The sequence below is a fragment of the Drosophila biarmipes genome, chromosome X (genome assembly GCF_025231255.1).
Source record: "Drosophila biarmipes strain raj3 chromosome X, RU_DBia_V1.1, whole genome shotgun sequence".
In the NCBI taxonomy this organism is placed as follows: Eukaryota; Metazoa; Arthropoda; class Insecta; order Diptera; family Drosophilidae; genus Drosophila; species Drosophila biarmipes.
Window position 1 is genome coordinate 23,162,641 of NC_066611.1, and position 17,745 is coordinate 23,180,385.

General features: G+C 41.3%; 1 protein-coding gene across 6 annotated transcripts in view; it reads right to left on the bottom strand.

The window, feature by feature from the left end:
• LOC108023338 (low-density lipoprotein receptor-related protein 2) overlaps positions 1-17,745 on the bottom strand; it is a 142,872-nt gene that overhangs the window by 20,215 nt on the left and 104,912 nt on the right. For all 6 annotated transcript variants that reach the window (XM_044093309.2, XM_044093310.2, XM_044093308.2 and 3 more), the window contains exons 3-4: positions 5,217-5,369; positions 4,449-4,580 (exon numbers count right to left, since the gene is read on the bottom strand). In XM_044093309.2, the coding sequence (XP_043949244.2) occupies positions 4,449-4,580; positions 5,217-5,369 (285 nt within the window). The remainder of the gene's footprint in view (positions 1-4,448; positions 4,581-5,216; positions 5,370-17,745) is intronic.

A 17,745-nucleotide genomic window follows, 5' to 3' on the forward strand; every position in this document is an offset into this window, starting at 1 on the left:
GACACTTTATGAGACAGTTAGCAGTGCTGAAAACTTGGTCTTTCAACCGCCAAAAATGGCTAGCTACAGAGGTCAGCTTGAGGACAAATGTTTTAATTAAATAAATAAACAAATATATCCTACAATACTGATAACTTATTAATAATAAAAAATGCACAAATTGCATTATTTTTGGTTTTTTTTTAAATTTAATGCAGAACGAAAACCCACAAAAATGTCATCCACTGATTACTAATAGGTATACTTTGAAAGCAAGTAGAAAACTAAAATAGTTTAAAATATATAAATATTCAATGTGTATTATTTATTATCGTTTAAAAATAAATCATTTCGAGCTTAGGAAGTTGATAGTAAAACAAAAAAATCTTGGAAACCCCCATAACATGTGCAGATATATCGAGTAATAATGAAAACTACTTATTTCCAAGTAAAATATATCCGTTTTTAGGTTAGCCACAAAACCCTTTGAGAAATAGTTTCCGAACATAGGTTATTTGGCTTTTCATGGGTACAACTATTTTCTCTATTTGATTTGGCTTGTTTTGGCTTTTCGAAAGTCGTCATCACTGGGTGGACCGTTAAACGAAGTGGAGGCGACTATAACACTTGGGTTCGGCGGACGGGTATTACGGGTAGAGGTGTTCTAAGGGCCTCTGGTAATGACGGCTTAAGCTCTCCGCTCTCCCTGGTTTTACGCACTTTTTACGCAGCAATATCTGCCTCATTAGATGCTGCCTGCAATTAAAAGCGAAATGGCCGCCTGGAAAATTCGCAGGTAAACTGCCGGTAAGTCGCCCGAACCCCCTCTGTTTTGGCCGTAAACAAGTAAAAGTGCTTCAGTCTCTATTTATGCTTCTGTTTCAGCTTGTTGACTTGCGACCGCAGCGCTGGCGAAACGGAAGCGGGATAATCGGGCGGAAGGTGGGCAAAAGGGTGGAAAAGCGCGGAAAAGCGGGCGGGGGGCTCGGCGACGAAGGCAACTTCCAAGTGTCTTTCCCAGCAGATGTCTGCTGCTTGTTCTCACAGTTATTAGTTGCGCGGCAGGTGTTCTTATTTCCACAAGCTCTAAAACATAATTGCACTATGAGCAAACACAAGAGCATTGTTTTAAAAGCGCGTGCTTAAGGCCGTTAGTATTAAAACATATTCAATAGTTCGATTTATTGTAACTGAAATTTAAGATATTTAAATTTTGTTTAATTTAGGGAATGGATTTACAATTTGAGTATTTCTTGAAGTTTTTTTGGCTTAGAAACGCTCTTTACATGATGTAAATCCGTAAAATCTAACTTTCAGACAAACAATCGGTTCATTTTAATTGCTCGCGTCTGGGGAAATATGTGTATTTTCCATCGCTATGACTACCTGATAACCTGACTATCTCAAGATGGCGCAGTCCCCATCTTGCCTCACCCACATCCGCGTCCACATCCACATCCATCTCCCTGTTCACACAACACCTGGAGTAATTAAATAGTTGAAACAAGCCCGCTCTAATATTTATATCCCATAAATTAAGCAAACAAAGGCGAGCGCACAAACACTCCTGCAAATAAGGGGCTCTAAGGGCGGGGACATGGGCGGCGGAAAAGGGGACCACTGTCACTCCGACTGAGAAGACGACGCGTTGACACGTACGCAAAATAAATTTGTTAAGAACGCAATAAGAGTGAACATTTTGTCGCCATTTAAGCGCGATAAATTATTGTGCAACAAAGTGCGACAGGGACAGAAGCAGTAGCAGCAGCGGAAACGGAAACAGGGCGAGGGTGTGCAGAAAGAGACGGCACCAGACGGCGCGAGAGAGAGGGCCTGCTCTCGTTTTACGCCAACGTCTTATTAAATTAAAACGAAATTTAAACTTGATCTTGTGCCGGCGAAACTTTCTGCACCCAAAAGGAATGACTATCTGCCCAACTCTTCTGCTTTTCGCCATCAGAGTTGCCCATATTATATGGCTAAAAATATTTTTAGCCAGAGGGGGATTTACTATCTACTAATTACTTACTTACTTACAATTACTCTGTAGTTAAATCGTATTTTTTTAAATTCACATTTGTTTTATGAGTCCCTTTCAAGAATATTCACCTTCGCAGACTTGTTTGTCTTAAAACACTATTATATCATTATTATAAAGGCCTTTCTTGAGCATTAAGGCCTAGTCAAATGTTTTTTGGTTTAAAAACTTATCTTTTAAGTAAGTTTTAAAATCGTATCTGTAGTATTTAAATTTCCCCTCCCAGTTTTAGTTTGAAATCGAGCATATGTCTTGTCTTGAGTTATAACTTATATTTTGACACATTTACTTTAGATGGCCAAGAAGTCAGCTAGCCAACTGATCAGGCCCGTTGCGAGCGGACAAATTGGCCTTCCAGCTGGGCTTAGGTGTGCGAGCGGGACGGCCTGCTGCGGTGCGAAAGAGACGGCGCACGCAGGACAAAGTTGTGGGGCGTTTGTCTAGCCGTTTTCCACATTTTCCCGCCTCCCCATCCCGTTCTCCACGCAACCGGAGTTGGAGTCGTCAAAGCTGCCAGCCGAACTTGCACAAAAGGATGTCGGAAAGGCGGGAGGCGGGAGGCGGGAAAGTCGGAAAAGCGGAAAAGCGGGACACTTGGAAATTGGTCGCCTCAAAGATATTTAAATATTTGTTTGCCTGTTGGTGGGCGAGTGTGTGTGCGGGTGCATAAATCTTAAATAACAAGCAATAAATGCTCTACAACTCTTAGGCACTTTTCGGCGATTTGCATGGACATGCTGCCATTCCGCTCTGGCCACTATCCCCCTCCCTTCTCCTTATCCTTTTCCTTATTCTTCTCCATCTCTTTCTCTAGGCGGCAGGACTCGCGACTCCTTTTCTTCGGATTCTCACTCGGCAAACTTTTAATCAAAATGTGCGGCTCACAGTCTGCTGGCTGAATGCACTTGAACTTTATGCCAAAAGGAAAATCCTGGGGAAAAAGTCCGGGAAAGGCGGGAAATCACCGAAAGAGAGCGCCCGATAAGTCGCCGAAAGAGAGGGCTATACAAACTCCAACCGAGCGAGAGCTGTTGAAAATGCATTAAATTCTTTGCTCAACGAGCAGACAACAGACTTTCGAGTTGAGGTGCTGGAAAAGTGAGACCAGGATGATGGTCAAAAGCACAGTGGATTATTAAAGTCCTCAGCGATAATTATTACCCACAGTCCAGGGGTCAAAATTAATCACTGGCCAGGCAAAGTCAAGCAAATTAGTGCGCACTTAGAAAGGAAAATGTCTGACAGACAAAGCTAAAAAGATATTAAGCCAGATTGTTGAGCTCTGTCTTCCTTAAAACCAGGGAATTTTTGTGTATTTACAATGGTTTCCGGAATAGGATCCCAAAACGGAGCTTCCAGGTCCCATAACTTGAGAAATTGCATCCCGACTTCGAAGATTGATATCTCTGAGCTTGTGGTTAAATTCTCCAATAAACTACATCAAAATATGTCTTCTAAATTTCTTAACTTGGGTAATTGGATTCCGATTTTCATGTGGTATACCTCTTTGAATTTGAGGTTCAATTCTCTAACAACCTAAATTCAAATTCTTTGTTTTTGCGATGGTCAAAATTTTAGCCCATTTACATGTTTGAATTTTCCGTATTTCCTGTGGCTTCCAGTATGGGAACCCAAAACTGAACTTCCAGATTCCATAATTTCCGTTTCTGAATCCTGAGGGATGCCTCTTTGAATTTGTGGTTTAATTTATTAACACTCAACATTCAAATTGGCGAGGGTCAAAATTTGAGCCCATTTACACGTTCGATTCTCCCAGTGGTGTTTTATTTTAAAGACTTCTTGCTTTTCAGCGCTTTTGGGCCCTCGACTCGACTCACAAAACTTAACTTCATTTGCGATTCCAGCCATGAACCCCTCAACGGAAACAACTTTGGCCGGCCATCATCAATTCCACTAGCTAAAGGGTTAACCCTGCACCCCAACGCCCTGGCCCACGGAAGGGATTTATGGCCCCACATCAAATTGATCCATTTCTGTTCGTCTTGAGTTTTCCTCGCTAATTTGCGGCCTTTACCTTGGGGATTCCGCAGATATCTCTCCCCAGATACATGTACATCTGTAGGTGTGTATTTGTGTTATGTCTGTAAATATTTCTGGTATACTTGTGCGCTTGTGTAATTTAGTTGGGAAAACAAGAACTGCGGTCTTCGGTAACAGCTCTGTGCTGAAATTTGCATAAATAAAATTGGCATAATAAAATGCAAACATTTTGCTTAGCAAATTGTTACAGCACCACCCTCTTGAAGGGATTTCGATGAGACTGAGAACGAGGATGAGGATGAGCTAGCCAATATTTGCGGAGTCAACAAATTTACATTCAAAGCGAGAAAACGCTGGGAAACGTTGAGACTGCAAGGGGCTATCTTGTGCTTAGGAAGACATGGATAAGGTGGGTCTTTGAGGTACTCACTGCACTGGGCCTCATCCGATTTGTCCTCGCAATCCTCGATCATATCGCAACGGTAGTGCGGGGGGATGCAATAGGTCTTGTTGAACACATACTGCCCGCAGTTCAGCTGCGGCGTTTCGCATTCCGGTGGGGCTGCAATTTTGTTGGGGTACATTAAAAACAATTGTATTGAGATTAAAATTAAATCAAGTGTTGAATATTATAGTGTTTGGTGAAAATACATTCATGTTTTAGTTTTTTATTGAATATTGAACTTAATTTTTAATCTCGTAAGTACCAAAAACAAAATGTCGTCTTGAGATTCTATATTTCTCCGAATCAAACTGAAGCTATGAGCTGCATAAAAATATCGTTCTTTGATTCTTTAAAGGATGTTTAAATATATTTTTCATTAAAATATATATTTTGTAATGTATAGTTCCTGCTCGTGGGGGTATGCTTTTTTAAACCACAGTATATTACTTGTCTTAAGTCGATTAAAAATATTAAAAAAGGTAACATGAGTGCATTTTCACTGAGCACTTTCTGCTATAATCAGATTCCGATCTTCAATGGGCACGCGTTCAATTTAATTAATTTCGCAAATTCCTGTGGATAATGGCTCGAGTGAAATTCGATTAAACCATTCAGCGAACCGCCACCGCAGAGCTCTTGAATATTTCCTTGCCTTCGCACGGCCCACTTAATTACTGTCTATAATTTCATATTTTAATTACGGCTTCCCCCAAAAACTGCGGATGGTTGAATGGACGGGTGGTCAATACTTACGACACGACTGCATCTCGTCCTCGCCATCGTCGCAGTCCTTTTGGTAGTTGCAGACCCAGTGGTGCGAGATGCACTTGCCGTTGTTGCAGCGGAACGAGTCCGTGGGACACTCGGTGTTGATGCCGCCGCCACCTGTGCTGCCCAGGCTGCCACCTGGAAATGCCGGGAAAAGCGGGAAAAGCGAGTCAGTATCGGGGCTCCCTTGGTCGGACTAATTGGCACGTGAATGCCGCCTTGTCATCGGACTTATACGCAAGGCGGTCCGGTGCTTTGCTAATAACCAATGCAGTGCCAGTAAACAAGCTGCCAATTTGGCCCAAGCACTGGGAAATAATATTTGAACCACTTAAGAAATGATAAATGTAGATCTGCTAAGTCTCTAAATATTACTTTAAAAATGTTACCAATTAACAAAATGTATTTAAAATCCCCTTAGTTCTTTTTATTAGTAAAAGTTATCTCTTAACACAAAATAAGCAAAACAAATTAAAAGTGAGTATTTTACAATGAGTATATTTACAATTTAGTTGATATTATTAAAAACTAAGAGGCTATGTAAAAAAAAAGAAGTATCTTTTATTGTTCTTAAAAATGTTAAAAGAACAATTTTTGTTTATATTTTTTAACTTTTACTCTCTCTTTACTTTAAAAAAAAATCTTTTTTTCTAAATGTGGTTGATAAACTAAAAAAATTATTAAAACAAATAACTAGTTAGACTATATATATAGTTTCGATGAATTCAAACAACAAAGCATTGCTTTAAAAATATAGAAGCCTAGTATTTTCCAAAACAAATAGTTTTTATTATAAAAATACATTGTTTTGGTCAAATAAATGTTTTTTTTTTTAATTCTTTATAGTTATTTTAGATAATATTTTGTTATTTACTGTTTAAACTTAAACATTTGTTTTTCGGGGCATTTCTACCCTTTCAAGTGGTTCCTTTTCCTATTTACTTGAATTAGAACTGCTTTCCCGCTAATTAACAAGCTGAGAATGCGCTTTTTCGAGTGTGGCAAAGGGCAAAGGGAGGCCTGGCTACAGACAACAAAAGACTGCCATAAAATGGCAGCTGCAAGGATGCGCCTCAACTTTTGTGGCTGCCAAAGCCGCCGCGGCTAATGGCCTTGTCGCAAACACAGGCACACACATGTGAGGGAAAACGGGGCGCAAGGCGCAGGGAAACTGCAGGAAAAACTGAAACAGCAGAGGCCAAGGAAAGAGGAGCAGGCAAGTCAGAACGCGACCGGAAATGCTTAGCTGGGATTTCTTCTCGACGGGGAAAATGGCGCAGGATGTGGAGCACGCGGCAGGGCGGCGTGGAAGGGGGTCCGCCAGGGGTCGAGGGCAGGACTGTTCAGTTTTTGGGGCCAGGCGCTGACAATGTCATTTGTTTCCGGCTACGTGCACTCTGCACGTGCCCAACTTTCTGCGGCCAAGTGGGAGAAAGTGGAGAGAGGCGGCCACTACGATGCGCCCCTTACTCCCAGTACGGTATTTTTCGCATTTTCGACTTCGGCTGCACCTGCCTCAGCTGCAACCTGCCTCCTGCAGTGCTGCAACTTCGATGGAAGTCAAAACCGAACTTCAATTAAGCCGGATTCGATGTGAAGTTAACACAATTGGCACAAACTAAGACCAGGAATTGAAACTGACTGGCGAGCGGAGTGAAATCAGCACAAAGGACCTGTCAAAAAACAAAGGAAGCTGAAGAAGGAAAAAGCTTTTTACCTAATGGGAAGTCTGAAATAATTTCAAACTACCTGAAAGGGTCTATAAGGAAATTTGAAAATAATTGAATTCCAAAAAATTAAATAGGTTACAGAGTCTGGCAAGAAATAAAAAAAATAATTGAATTCCAAAAAATAAGTAATAGATAGAAGTAAGAAAATAGGTTATTCTGGTTTTAAATTGTAAATGAAATCATTATACCCTCTGAAAGGGTATAAAAATAGAATTTGTGTTGAAATAAAATGTTTGTTTTATTTATTTCAAATTTTGATTATCATGTCATAATGTTTGGTGTTTAAATAATTAAAAAATCAACTTTAATTAGGCTTTCAACTTTTAAATTAAATATTAAGATCAATAAATACGTTTAATTTTGAAATATTTGGAATAATATAATGTTATATAAAGTTCAAATTCAAACCCTCAATTGAATATTAAACACAACCTTGTTGTACTTGTAACATCCCACTTTCTTGTGAAACAATTTTCATTTTTCCGTCATAAACTGATTAAATGCATAGACCAGCCTCTTGAACTTTAAAGTTGTGTTGGCCATACCTTTCGGCACACCTTTCCCCTCGCCCACTTCCCCCTCCCAACCACCTTTGAAGTAACCTCGAAAACTCCATGTCTAATTATGCATCTAATTAGTGAGTGCATTCTGCGTTTGGCAATTCATGCCGAAATCATTTTTGCCGCTTCCGAGCCGTAATAAGGGGCAAACCGCAGACGACAACCGGAGTCAGGCCCCAACCCCCCTCTTCCGCCTTTTCCCCCACGCCCCTGCTTTTGCTGCAATTCATTGCGATTTTGAGTATGCATGCCTTTCCACGGAGTGAAAACGGAGTCGTGTTTTATCACAGCGCATAATTCACATTCGCATTCCGGGGGATTCCCCCTGCGTGACTGTGCAGTGTGAAACCTTTCATTCATGCATTATGTTGCTCAAATAATAACAGCAGTAATAATAATAATTGGGAAAATGCCAACGTTGCTCGGGACATCCCCGCCCACAGTGGGGCCATCCCTATTTGTTATTTTAATATTTAAAACGTTTTGTAATATTCGAAATAATATTTTCTAATCTTTTTATTTTTTAATTGATCTATCATTTGATCTTTCCGTTTCAAAGGATTTTCTTCTATTTAGAAGATAGGTTTTATACATTTTAAATATGTTTGTATTTGTTTTAAATAATACCTTCTGTTAAATAGTGCAAAATTTTCCTGATTTATTTGAATAGGTATTAACCACCTATTTTGTTTTCTTTTTATAATGATCTTCCCGTCTCATAAAGCTTGTTTCAAAGAGTATTGAAATTTGAAAATTTGTTCCACCTTTCTGTTAAATAATTAAATTTTTCATTACACATTATACTATAATATTGAACGACTTTCCAACCACTGTCCCAGGCTCGTCCCGCATCTGTTCTGGGAACTTTTCCTACTTCGTTTGTTCGCCACTTTGTTGTGCAAGAAGCCTCTTCGAATAGTTTTTGGCAGCCAGGAAAACTATTTTGGTGTCCAAGTTGGCGAAAACACAAAAAAGAGACTGCCTTTGATGTGCCCGCACAAAAGTTGTTCCGGAAATGGGGATAATGACACGGGCCAGGGATTCCCCCGCTGATCCCTCGGAGAAACCCCGATCCGCACCCAAATCCAACTCCAAGCTGGGCGAATTCCTGTCCTCCCATCGACCGCGACAACATCAAAATGCACGTTATTAAGTATTATGTTGCTGTTGCTGCTTCTATTTGTTTTTATTGTTATGGGCCATGTTATGGCCATGTCCTGCCCCCATTTCCCCATTTTCCTGGCACCAACAGCATCAACGGTTTTAGGGGCTTACAAAATATTTTGTAATTTTGTCACGTCTCAACTTTGGCGACGTCACTTAAAATTACATTTAACAAAAAGCTGGCTGGAAAAAATACCCAAACAAAAGGACCGGCCAGGAAATAATGTTTGTCTGCGATTTTCCCTTGCAGCACTCTTGGAGGGGGTAAATCAAAAATAGATGAATGGCTGGCTGGTAGAGTAGACGGATGGTTCGGGCATTTACCACGCGCCAGAAGAATAAATAAATAAAATAAGCAGTGGAAAGGACACTTCAATACAGGTAATTTAAAATGAGCCTTTGGTAACCAACTTTTCAGGGGCATTAAGCCCCAGTAGTGAGTTGAGTTTTAAGAAAAGTACAATAACCAACAGCCTATTTGGCAAGTGTGTTTTGTAGGAGGTTTGAAAAAAGCCTTGTTTACATCAATTTTGTATTGGGCTTTGAGCAGTTTATCAACAGATTTGTAATCTGCTTAGGCTCGGACAGGTGAAGAAACAATCGGGTTTCTGGCCAATGGAAACTGTAAATTTTCAGCCACTCCACTGTTCCTGGGACACTCTTTCGGTTTTTGATTTTTCCTGCTCTCGTTTCCCAAAAGCCGAATGCTGCTGAACTTTGCGCAGAACAAGCATAAATCAGTGTTTACGTTTTGACAGAACCAAAAAGATTTGGGCCACATCAAAATGGAAATGTGTACTGCTGGTCTAAGTACGCCATGAACAGATGGCTTACTATTATTTCACACCCTCTAAAACCATGAGACAAGCGATTACGCACTGAGAAAAAGGTGTGTGCTCTTCAAAAATAAGCTTCCGTGCTCAAAAAATATATCTTATATACACTCTTGAAGGTAAACGCCAGTTTAAATAATTTTAAAATGTAATTATTTTAAATTTCACACAAAATAAAATATTTGTAGTTTTTTACAATACATCGGTATCTCCATAGATGGAATATTTTTCTGGGTGCACATGTGCCCATGACTTCAGTGGGCTAAGAGGGAGACACATTCCGGGGGAGCAGTGTCCCAGACTGATGCCCCCAAAAAGTGCAAGCCGCATTTGGAATCCGTACCCTTCGTTCTTTTTATCCATACATTTATTACCATGAATTTCCATTACTCACTTAAGGATGGGAAAATCGGGAGGGGCGTGGCCGCAAATATGGCAGTCAGACAAACGCGTTATGGGAACTGCGGAGCCGAGTTTCCCGACTCCCCCGAAGATTCATCAATGAATTTATCAGTTTTTATAGGCAATTTATTATTTATTGATGGCTGAGCCACTGGCTAAAAGCGAGCCCCTGGGAGCGGGGGGGCCTGAGCGGGCTTTATGGACATGGATACTCCCAGATACAGATACCCAGTGCATATATCTCCAGTGGCACACAGCCACATAGCATACATTTGAGGGCCAGACAATAACTGGCAACAGCTTTTCAAACTCCAAACGCGTCCCTCTCTCCCCCTTTTTTGCCCCCCTTTCGGGATTTTTGAATAATGGCAGGGGTGGGGAAAGGGGCTTAAGGCAGTCTGGTCATGTGGAGAGTGCATTTGGCAGTCATAAAGGAAGCGGAGCCAAAAAAGCAGACGAGGCCAAAGAGAATAAAATAATGCTTGGAATTCCCTACGAATTGTGGGGTGATTATGGTTTAGAGAAAAGTATTAAAACAGGAATGCCATACAATTTAAATGTAAATAAAAAATGACAAAAATAATTCACACAAATAAGTGGTATAATACAAATAGGAAATATGTTAAAATATAATACATTTTAAGACTTCTCTGATAAACAAACCTACATTTTAGATACTGATATATATATATGGTAAACTAATTAAAAAGATCTTTTACCTTTATGAGTGTCAAAGGGTTGCTAAAGCCGATATGCCTTAGCCAAGGCAACCCGAAAAGGAAAACTCCGAAGAGCCGCAACGTTCAGCCGGAAAATGGAAAATGGCAAGGGTAATGCGAAAGCGATGAAGCCGCCTCATAAGGTCCGGCAAATTGTTGCGGACATTCGCATCGGGCACGTCTCAGTTTACAATGTTTGCCTTTGATTTCCCATTCAGCGCATTAAAATTCCTTGGGCGCTGTTTTCCTAGAGGTGGGACTGTGAAGGATCGCTTCCGATATTTATCGAAATATTTTAGGTTATGTAATACAGTCAACTTTATTAATATTTAATATATTATTTGGGATTTGGTAAGCTCTGTTGCTGCCACCATTGAGTATTTTAAATATCTCACCTTCTCGAGAGACTCTCCCACAAATTGCCCCCACAAACAGCCATGTATCGATGACCGCAGCCGCTTGACCCACCCATGGCCAGTAATGCGATTTCGTACGTGACTCGAAGGGGCGCCGCAGGGCGGGGCGGTTCGTGATTAATTTACAACTTTATATAAATAATTAATTGCGCTACGAAATGCGCCATAAAATGCATATTCCGGCATTAACTTATAAATAAATTCGTGACACTAAATCACATGACAAATTTTCCCGTTTAAATGTGATAAATTTCAAAATGCAACAACCAATCAGTGGAAACAAAGGCAAAAAATAAAGATAAATATCAAACAAACACCGATGTGCTTTCAATGCATGCGAGGGCATTTCGCAAAAAAGAGCAAGTAAACGAAGCAGCATAATAATAATTTATTTCTGCGCGAGGCGTATAAATGGAAATAAATTAAATATTTATGCAGCATAACCTGGCCGGCAAACGGCAAACAAAGGCCAAGGAGCAAAAGAAATTAAATAAATACAAATATAAATAGGCAAATAAATATGACAGAGGGGGGCAAGAGCAAACAGACAAGGGGCCCGAAAAAGGCCAACAACCAACTGCAACTTGGCCAAAAAAGGCAAGAGGGGCTTCGGCAGAGCTGTCGTTAATTATGCCACCACAGTGAGATTCTTTTTTTAACGAGTAAATTATTATACGCTGTCATGCAAATAGTTGCAATAAAAAAGGCAAAAACCCAGACACACAGGCGCCAGAGCATGGCCATAAAAGAAAAGGGCGCGTGGTGGGGGACAGAGGCGTGGGACAGGAGGGGCAGCAGGGGCAGCTGGAAGAATTGCATGCTCGAAGCCAACCGCCAACCCAAACTCCGGGCCATCCACCCCTCGCTCCCAAAAATCACACAGAAAAAATGACATTTTCGAAGGGTGATCCAGAACTATAACACAAAATTGTTTAATTACTATCTATTTTCACCCTTTACCTAATAGTTTTACGCATTTTAGGTGAAATATACCCCTTCTGTGCTCCCCAAGGACAACGCATTTAATACTATATATTAGCCCGACTTTTTTCCAGTGCAGCCCGTCCCTTTCCTGGGACTCATTTGTATGCACACAGGCGGCCTATTATTTTTAGCGCTGACGTGGGCGACGACGCCGCCGACCCGCAACGGCTGTGAAGGGTTAATGCGACCACGGCACCAAGCCAATGGACGGTTCCATGGATCCTGCGTCCCAGAATCCCGCGTCCCTGCCCCATGACATGTGGGCCACCGATGCGGACGATGACGTGGACGACGACGTCACAGCCGGCGGGCAAAGTACACAGCCAGCGGACAGCAAGGGGAGGGCAAGGAATTCTCACTGCAACATTTTTTTGTAATCTAAATTCATTAGTTGTTTTATTTTTAGGGAACTAAGCTCAAGGCGTTCCATAATGAAATGTAAAATAATGATTCTCCAGTTTTGTAGTTTTAGATTTTATAAAGACCAATAAATAAAATGCAATTATAATTCCAGCATTAACTAACGGAGCTCCCCTCGCACTTGCAGCTTTCAACTGCAGGTCAAAAACACAGATGCACACACACGCATACACCCGCGTAGGAAGACGCAGACACCCCCAATTTATATTTGATGACCTTACGCACATTCGATGAGCAAAACAGGGGCAAAAAGTGCTTCAAAGGGCCTTCATTCGGGATCCAGAGGCCCGGATCCGGGACACAAACAGTGCACATATTAATAATAATCCCTAGGATCCGAAAAGCTGGCATAATAAATGGCCTGCAAAACGGTCAGTTTCGGAAAAATTGGAAAATTAAAAAGAAAGCGACTTCCATGGCAATGAGAAGTAATAAGTATGGTTAAAGGATTCATTTTAATCAACGTGGAAATGGATCCCTAAGCCCGTAATTTTTATCAATTACTTGCAGAAAATGCATGCCTCAAATGAATTGTTAAGAATCTCCAACAATGCTGGCCTAATTTGTTTGTCAATACTGGTCTTAATGGAGGAAAAGGGGTGCTAAGTGGGTGAAAATCTGGGCGGGAAAAGCCCGGGTGGCAGATTGGTACGTGACATTGCAGCCAAGCTGGGAAACTGCAGAACTGGGAAACTGAGAGAAGTGACTCCATAACCACGTTGTGCAACCGAAAACAGCAATAACTAAAACGGGAGAAAGAACAACAAACAAAATTTAAACTAGCTCAGCAACAAGCACGAATAACAACAAACTCTCCAGTATGAAGTGATGGACTATTGCAGCCAACAGAGCGGCCAACTCAGCTTTGTAGCCAGTATAAGCTAGATCTAAGGGTATGCCACGAACCATACACACTTGCATAGTAACATATGTATTCCTGAGGCACAAAGTGTTTTAATTGCATTTATTTCCTAAATATAACTAATTTGTTAGCTATTTGTTTGAAGCATATTTCGAATCCATAAGGTTTTTTGAGTGAAATGCATTTATTTACTCAAATACTGTTAGCTATTTATCAAATGCTTATCATTAACAGTTGAATGCGTTTGTATAGAAATAATTCCTAACCAAACACTAAGTTTCACTTGCTTTCTTTCGTGTTTTAAAATTTGTGCTTACTTGTTTACCCATTTTTGTTTGGCTATTTCCGCTAATATTTGCCAGCTCAAAAAGCAAGAGAAAAAGAAAATAGAGAAATGAAGTGGGGGAAGGGGAATTCCCGCTATGTGACACACGGGAGAAATTAATGCCTGCCAAAATGCGCACCAGCCTGCTTTCCTTTTGTCGCCCCCTCTCTTTCTCCGCCGCTCCACCTGTCTCTTTCTGCTCCTCGGCACGTTCCCCAAACAAATAGAGCGGGTTGGAGGGAGGGAGGCTGGGCGGAAAGAGACGGGGATAGGGAATAACGTGCTAAAAGCACAGCTCCCAAAACAAAAATGAAAAAATCAAAGGAAAACTCAGGCACCGAGATTTTTGCGACAGTAAAAAAACACAAATTTGGCAAACTTTAATGTGCGACAGAGAGGGAAAACAGGAGAGCGAGAAAGAGGGATGGAGATATTGAGGTTGTCATCTCTTTCCTGAGTTCTTTTTAGATGTTTAAAATGTAAATTTGCAAAATGGGATGGGATTTATTAAATGAGATATTATTGAATTTACAAATGGGTCCTGAGTGGGCCAAGATGCTCTGACTACATGGCGAATAAAGATTCTAAAGATATACGATATGTATTGCACTCTAAAAGGATAGAAACAAACAAACTATGAACTGTAAGAGACAAAAAATACTTTAATTTCTAAATAATAATTTTGAAAAAATGTAAACATTTAAGAAACTCAACCGACTCCCAGGAAACCCTGGCTCCTGGAGTTCTTGAGTGCTTCTAAGGGGCACCTTTTAGTTCGATACATATTTATTTTCTTCCTGCATTGCCCAACACTCGATTTTTCCTACGGCTCAGCTTTAAAGTTGACACAAAAGGATTTTTCCACGCCCGGTTCTGCTTTTCTTTTTGTTCGTCTTGTTGTTCGGCTTTATTATGGCTTTCCCGCCGACTTTTCTCCGCCCCTCCCCCCTTTCCTACGCCACTGCCACCCCCGTGCCGCCCTGTTGTTAGTGAAAATCCTTTTGTCCTACCCCAAAGGACAATGGCATTGACTCGACTCGCAGTTGAATGCAACCTGGCACACAAAATGCAGAGGAATTCAGGGAACCGCTGGAGTAACTTTAAGTGGCCATAAGCACGGTGCTCTGATCCTGATGTGGATAATGCTTAATGACCTTGAAAATAAGGGGCCGTTGTCATGTAATGGAGAACAAAGGTAATTGCAAATTGGGGGATTTTCTTTATTGGCGCAGAAAATGAGAAGGACCTGGAAAGGGAAAATCGAATTTAAGTTCCATTTTAGGGATAATTATAAACTCTAAAAATACCTAACTGCCTGTCAGGGCATTGCATGATTATTTAAGACATCTTAAGCGTATTTACCGAGTTTAATTAAAGCCCAATGGCCTCTCGCAACACTTGAGGTAAAAAGGGAAGTGGTCCATCTCAGCTTTTCACGCTATCCAACGCGCCATTTCCCTACTGTGCAACATTTGTGTCGCATTAATTTGAATTTGAAGCGCGTTCAAAATGAAATCACGAACCAGAGGGCAAAAAGTGGGCTGGCTGTAAGGGGTTCCGCGGGCGATGGTGATGGGGTCAAGGGGTCAGGGGCCAGGGGCCAGGGGCCAGGGGGCAGTTGGTGTGACTAGCCCCCGCTGTTGTTTATGGTGGCAGACGGCGCGAAATTAGCATTAGCCCAAACGATGCCAAACAATTTCGTCGGCGTTCCGCCGCCGCCCCTCCCCCAAAACAATGGGCGTTGCGGCCAGGGGTTGCGGACCGAGGGAGGGGGTTAAGGGTTCCGAATCGCGTTGCATGCTGGCATTATTGGAAAATGCATTTCGGCTTTTAATTGCCAGCAATTGATGGCCTGAAGGAAAAACTTTAAACTTTAAAGGCGAAAACTAAAAAACATTCATGCGCGTGGGCGTGGGCGGAAAAGTGCGACAGGGGGGTGGGGGCGCAAGCCCCTCGGGTGTCGTTGGTCAATCGCAGCCAAATGTGGAAGCGTTAACCCTCCACTACACAGCCGTTGCCCCTTTTAACCCATTTGAGGTCCTCGATTCCTCCCTTTCTCATCGCCTTTCTCGGTTAATAATCGATGACTGCGGCAGTTTTAAGGGAGAGGGGTTTGAGTTGAGGCAAAGGGTTAAATGGGCGAGGGGGTTTCAACAATTGCCAGCAAGTGTCGCTGGCCGCACAGTCGTGGCCAGTGATTTAGGGTCACCAGCACACGGCGATATTTGCAATGCAGTCGCCCACAATTTAACCCCATCTATGTGAAGTCAAGGCAGCTACACTTGCATAAATAAAGTGGTGAAAGCTCAAAAAATTGGTCCATTTTTAGTCCCAGTAAACAGAAGAACACCTAATTTCTCTACTCCCAATAATATATGTAGTTAATGCCCCAGAAGGTGTCTAAAAGTATGCAATACTTTATTTGTATTTTTTCGTAGCATACTTCTGGACACTTTTATATAGAGTGTACGACATGTTGCACCATAAAAATGCAAGCCATTTTGAACGTGGGTTTTTAGCAGGGCTTTTCTAAGTTCCATCGCCCCCTCTGCATGGGCGGTGGCTTTGTGGAGGGGCCGACTTGGCTTAGTGGGGCGGAAATATTAAATGCGCCACTTTGCCGCGCCATGTATTATTTTTCACTTCCGCCACTGGAAATGGCCGCCGATCAGTCATCGAGGTTTGCCAAATAGCCGGAGTGAAGGCCGGGCCCCTGCAAAAAATGCTTTCATCGGGCTGAAATGGGTGAACTTTGATAAATATCCCCAGTAAATGGCATTTTCAATAATTATGATATGTAAATAGTTCATGCAAATCGGAGGCCCTTGGCTGTATTATATAACGTTTATCAGGAATAAAATATGATATCAGTTCACCTGAGATTTTAAATAAAGATTGCTTGTCATTTCGATTTTGATTACCTGGAAGGAAAAAGAAAAATACACAGAATTAATAAGAAATTGAAATGGCTGTGAAATAAAACTAATATTAAAAAGCAACTGCTTCTTTTTTAGTACCGGTTAAAGAACCATTCTTTGCCCATATTTCCCTTAAATTCGGGGCGATAATCCCGCACTCTTGATATGCAAATGGGAAAGCCCACTTTTTGAGCTGGAAAAAGCCTGTGGCAGCTCCTGGACGAATGTCAATTGCAGGCGATCCAAATAAACAAATGGGAATTAAATGGAAATAAAATGAAATGGCTCAGAGCGGTGGGCGAAAAAGAATGCCTTAATTAAAAGCATATTATTCCCATGAATATTTTGTTGAGGCCCCGAAACCCGAAAACCGAAAACTGAAAGCTGGCAACACAAACAGCAACACTACTGAAGGGGCAGAAAAGGATTTACAGTCCTTTGGCCATTGTTTTCGGCCATGGCCATTGTTGCTCTGCTCTGCCGGCTGCAGATTTTGCCATCATAAAATATTCAAAACATTTAAGAAATTTTCTGTGACAATGGCAATCCTTCCTCCTAATCCCGGCCCGTACCAACGTTAAAAAAAAACACGACAAAAAACAAAACAAAAGCTGAAAATAATAACAAAATTCCACTTAAATTGCGCTTTTAGTTTTCCCCACTAGCACATGCAAACTGCTGCTTCTTCTTGCTGGTTTTCCATCTTGATGCAGCGCCATCTTGCGGCCATTTGTAAAATGTCAAAACGAAATGAAAATTGAAAATAAAATTGAAGTTCCAGGGAAAGGCTGCAGCGGGGCAGGAAGACGGAATTGAATTATTTGACTGCCGGAGAAACGCTTCCTAAAATATTAATTGAAATATTTAAATGTTGAAAAGCGGAAGGAGAGTGCCGAAACGCTTTGACAGTAGAGCGTTTTCACTCTGGCATTTCCATTCGATAATTGACTTTACTTTTGAGAGCTGTCAACCGTCTGGCATATTTACTCTGGTATTTGAAAAAAAACACGAAGTGCCATGCGATATATTATAATAAAATCAAATTTAGAATATCTATGCTAAAGTTTTGTTTTTACACTATTATATTTCGGTGAAACTTCACTTGTCCCTTGCTTTTGAGATAGTTTTCATTGCATTTGGCCCACAGCGGTACTGATATTTACCAAACTGCAGCAACAAAA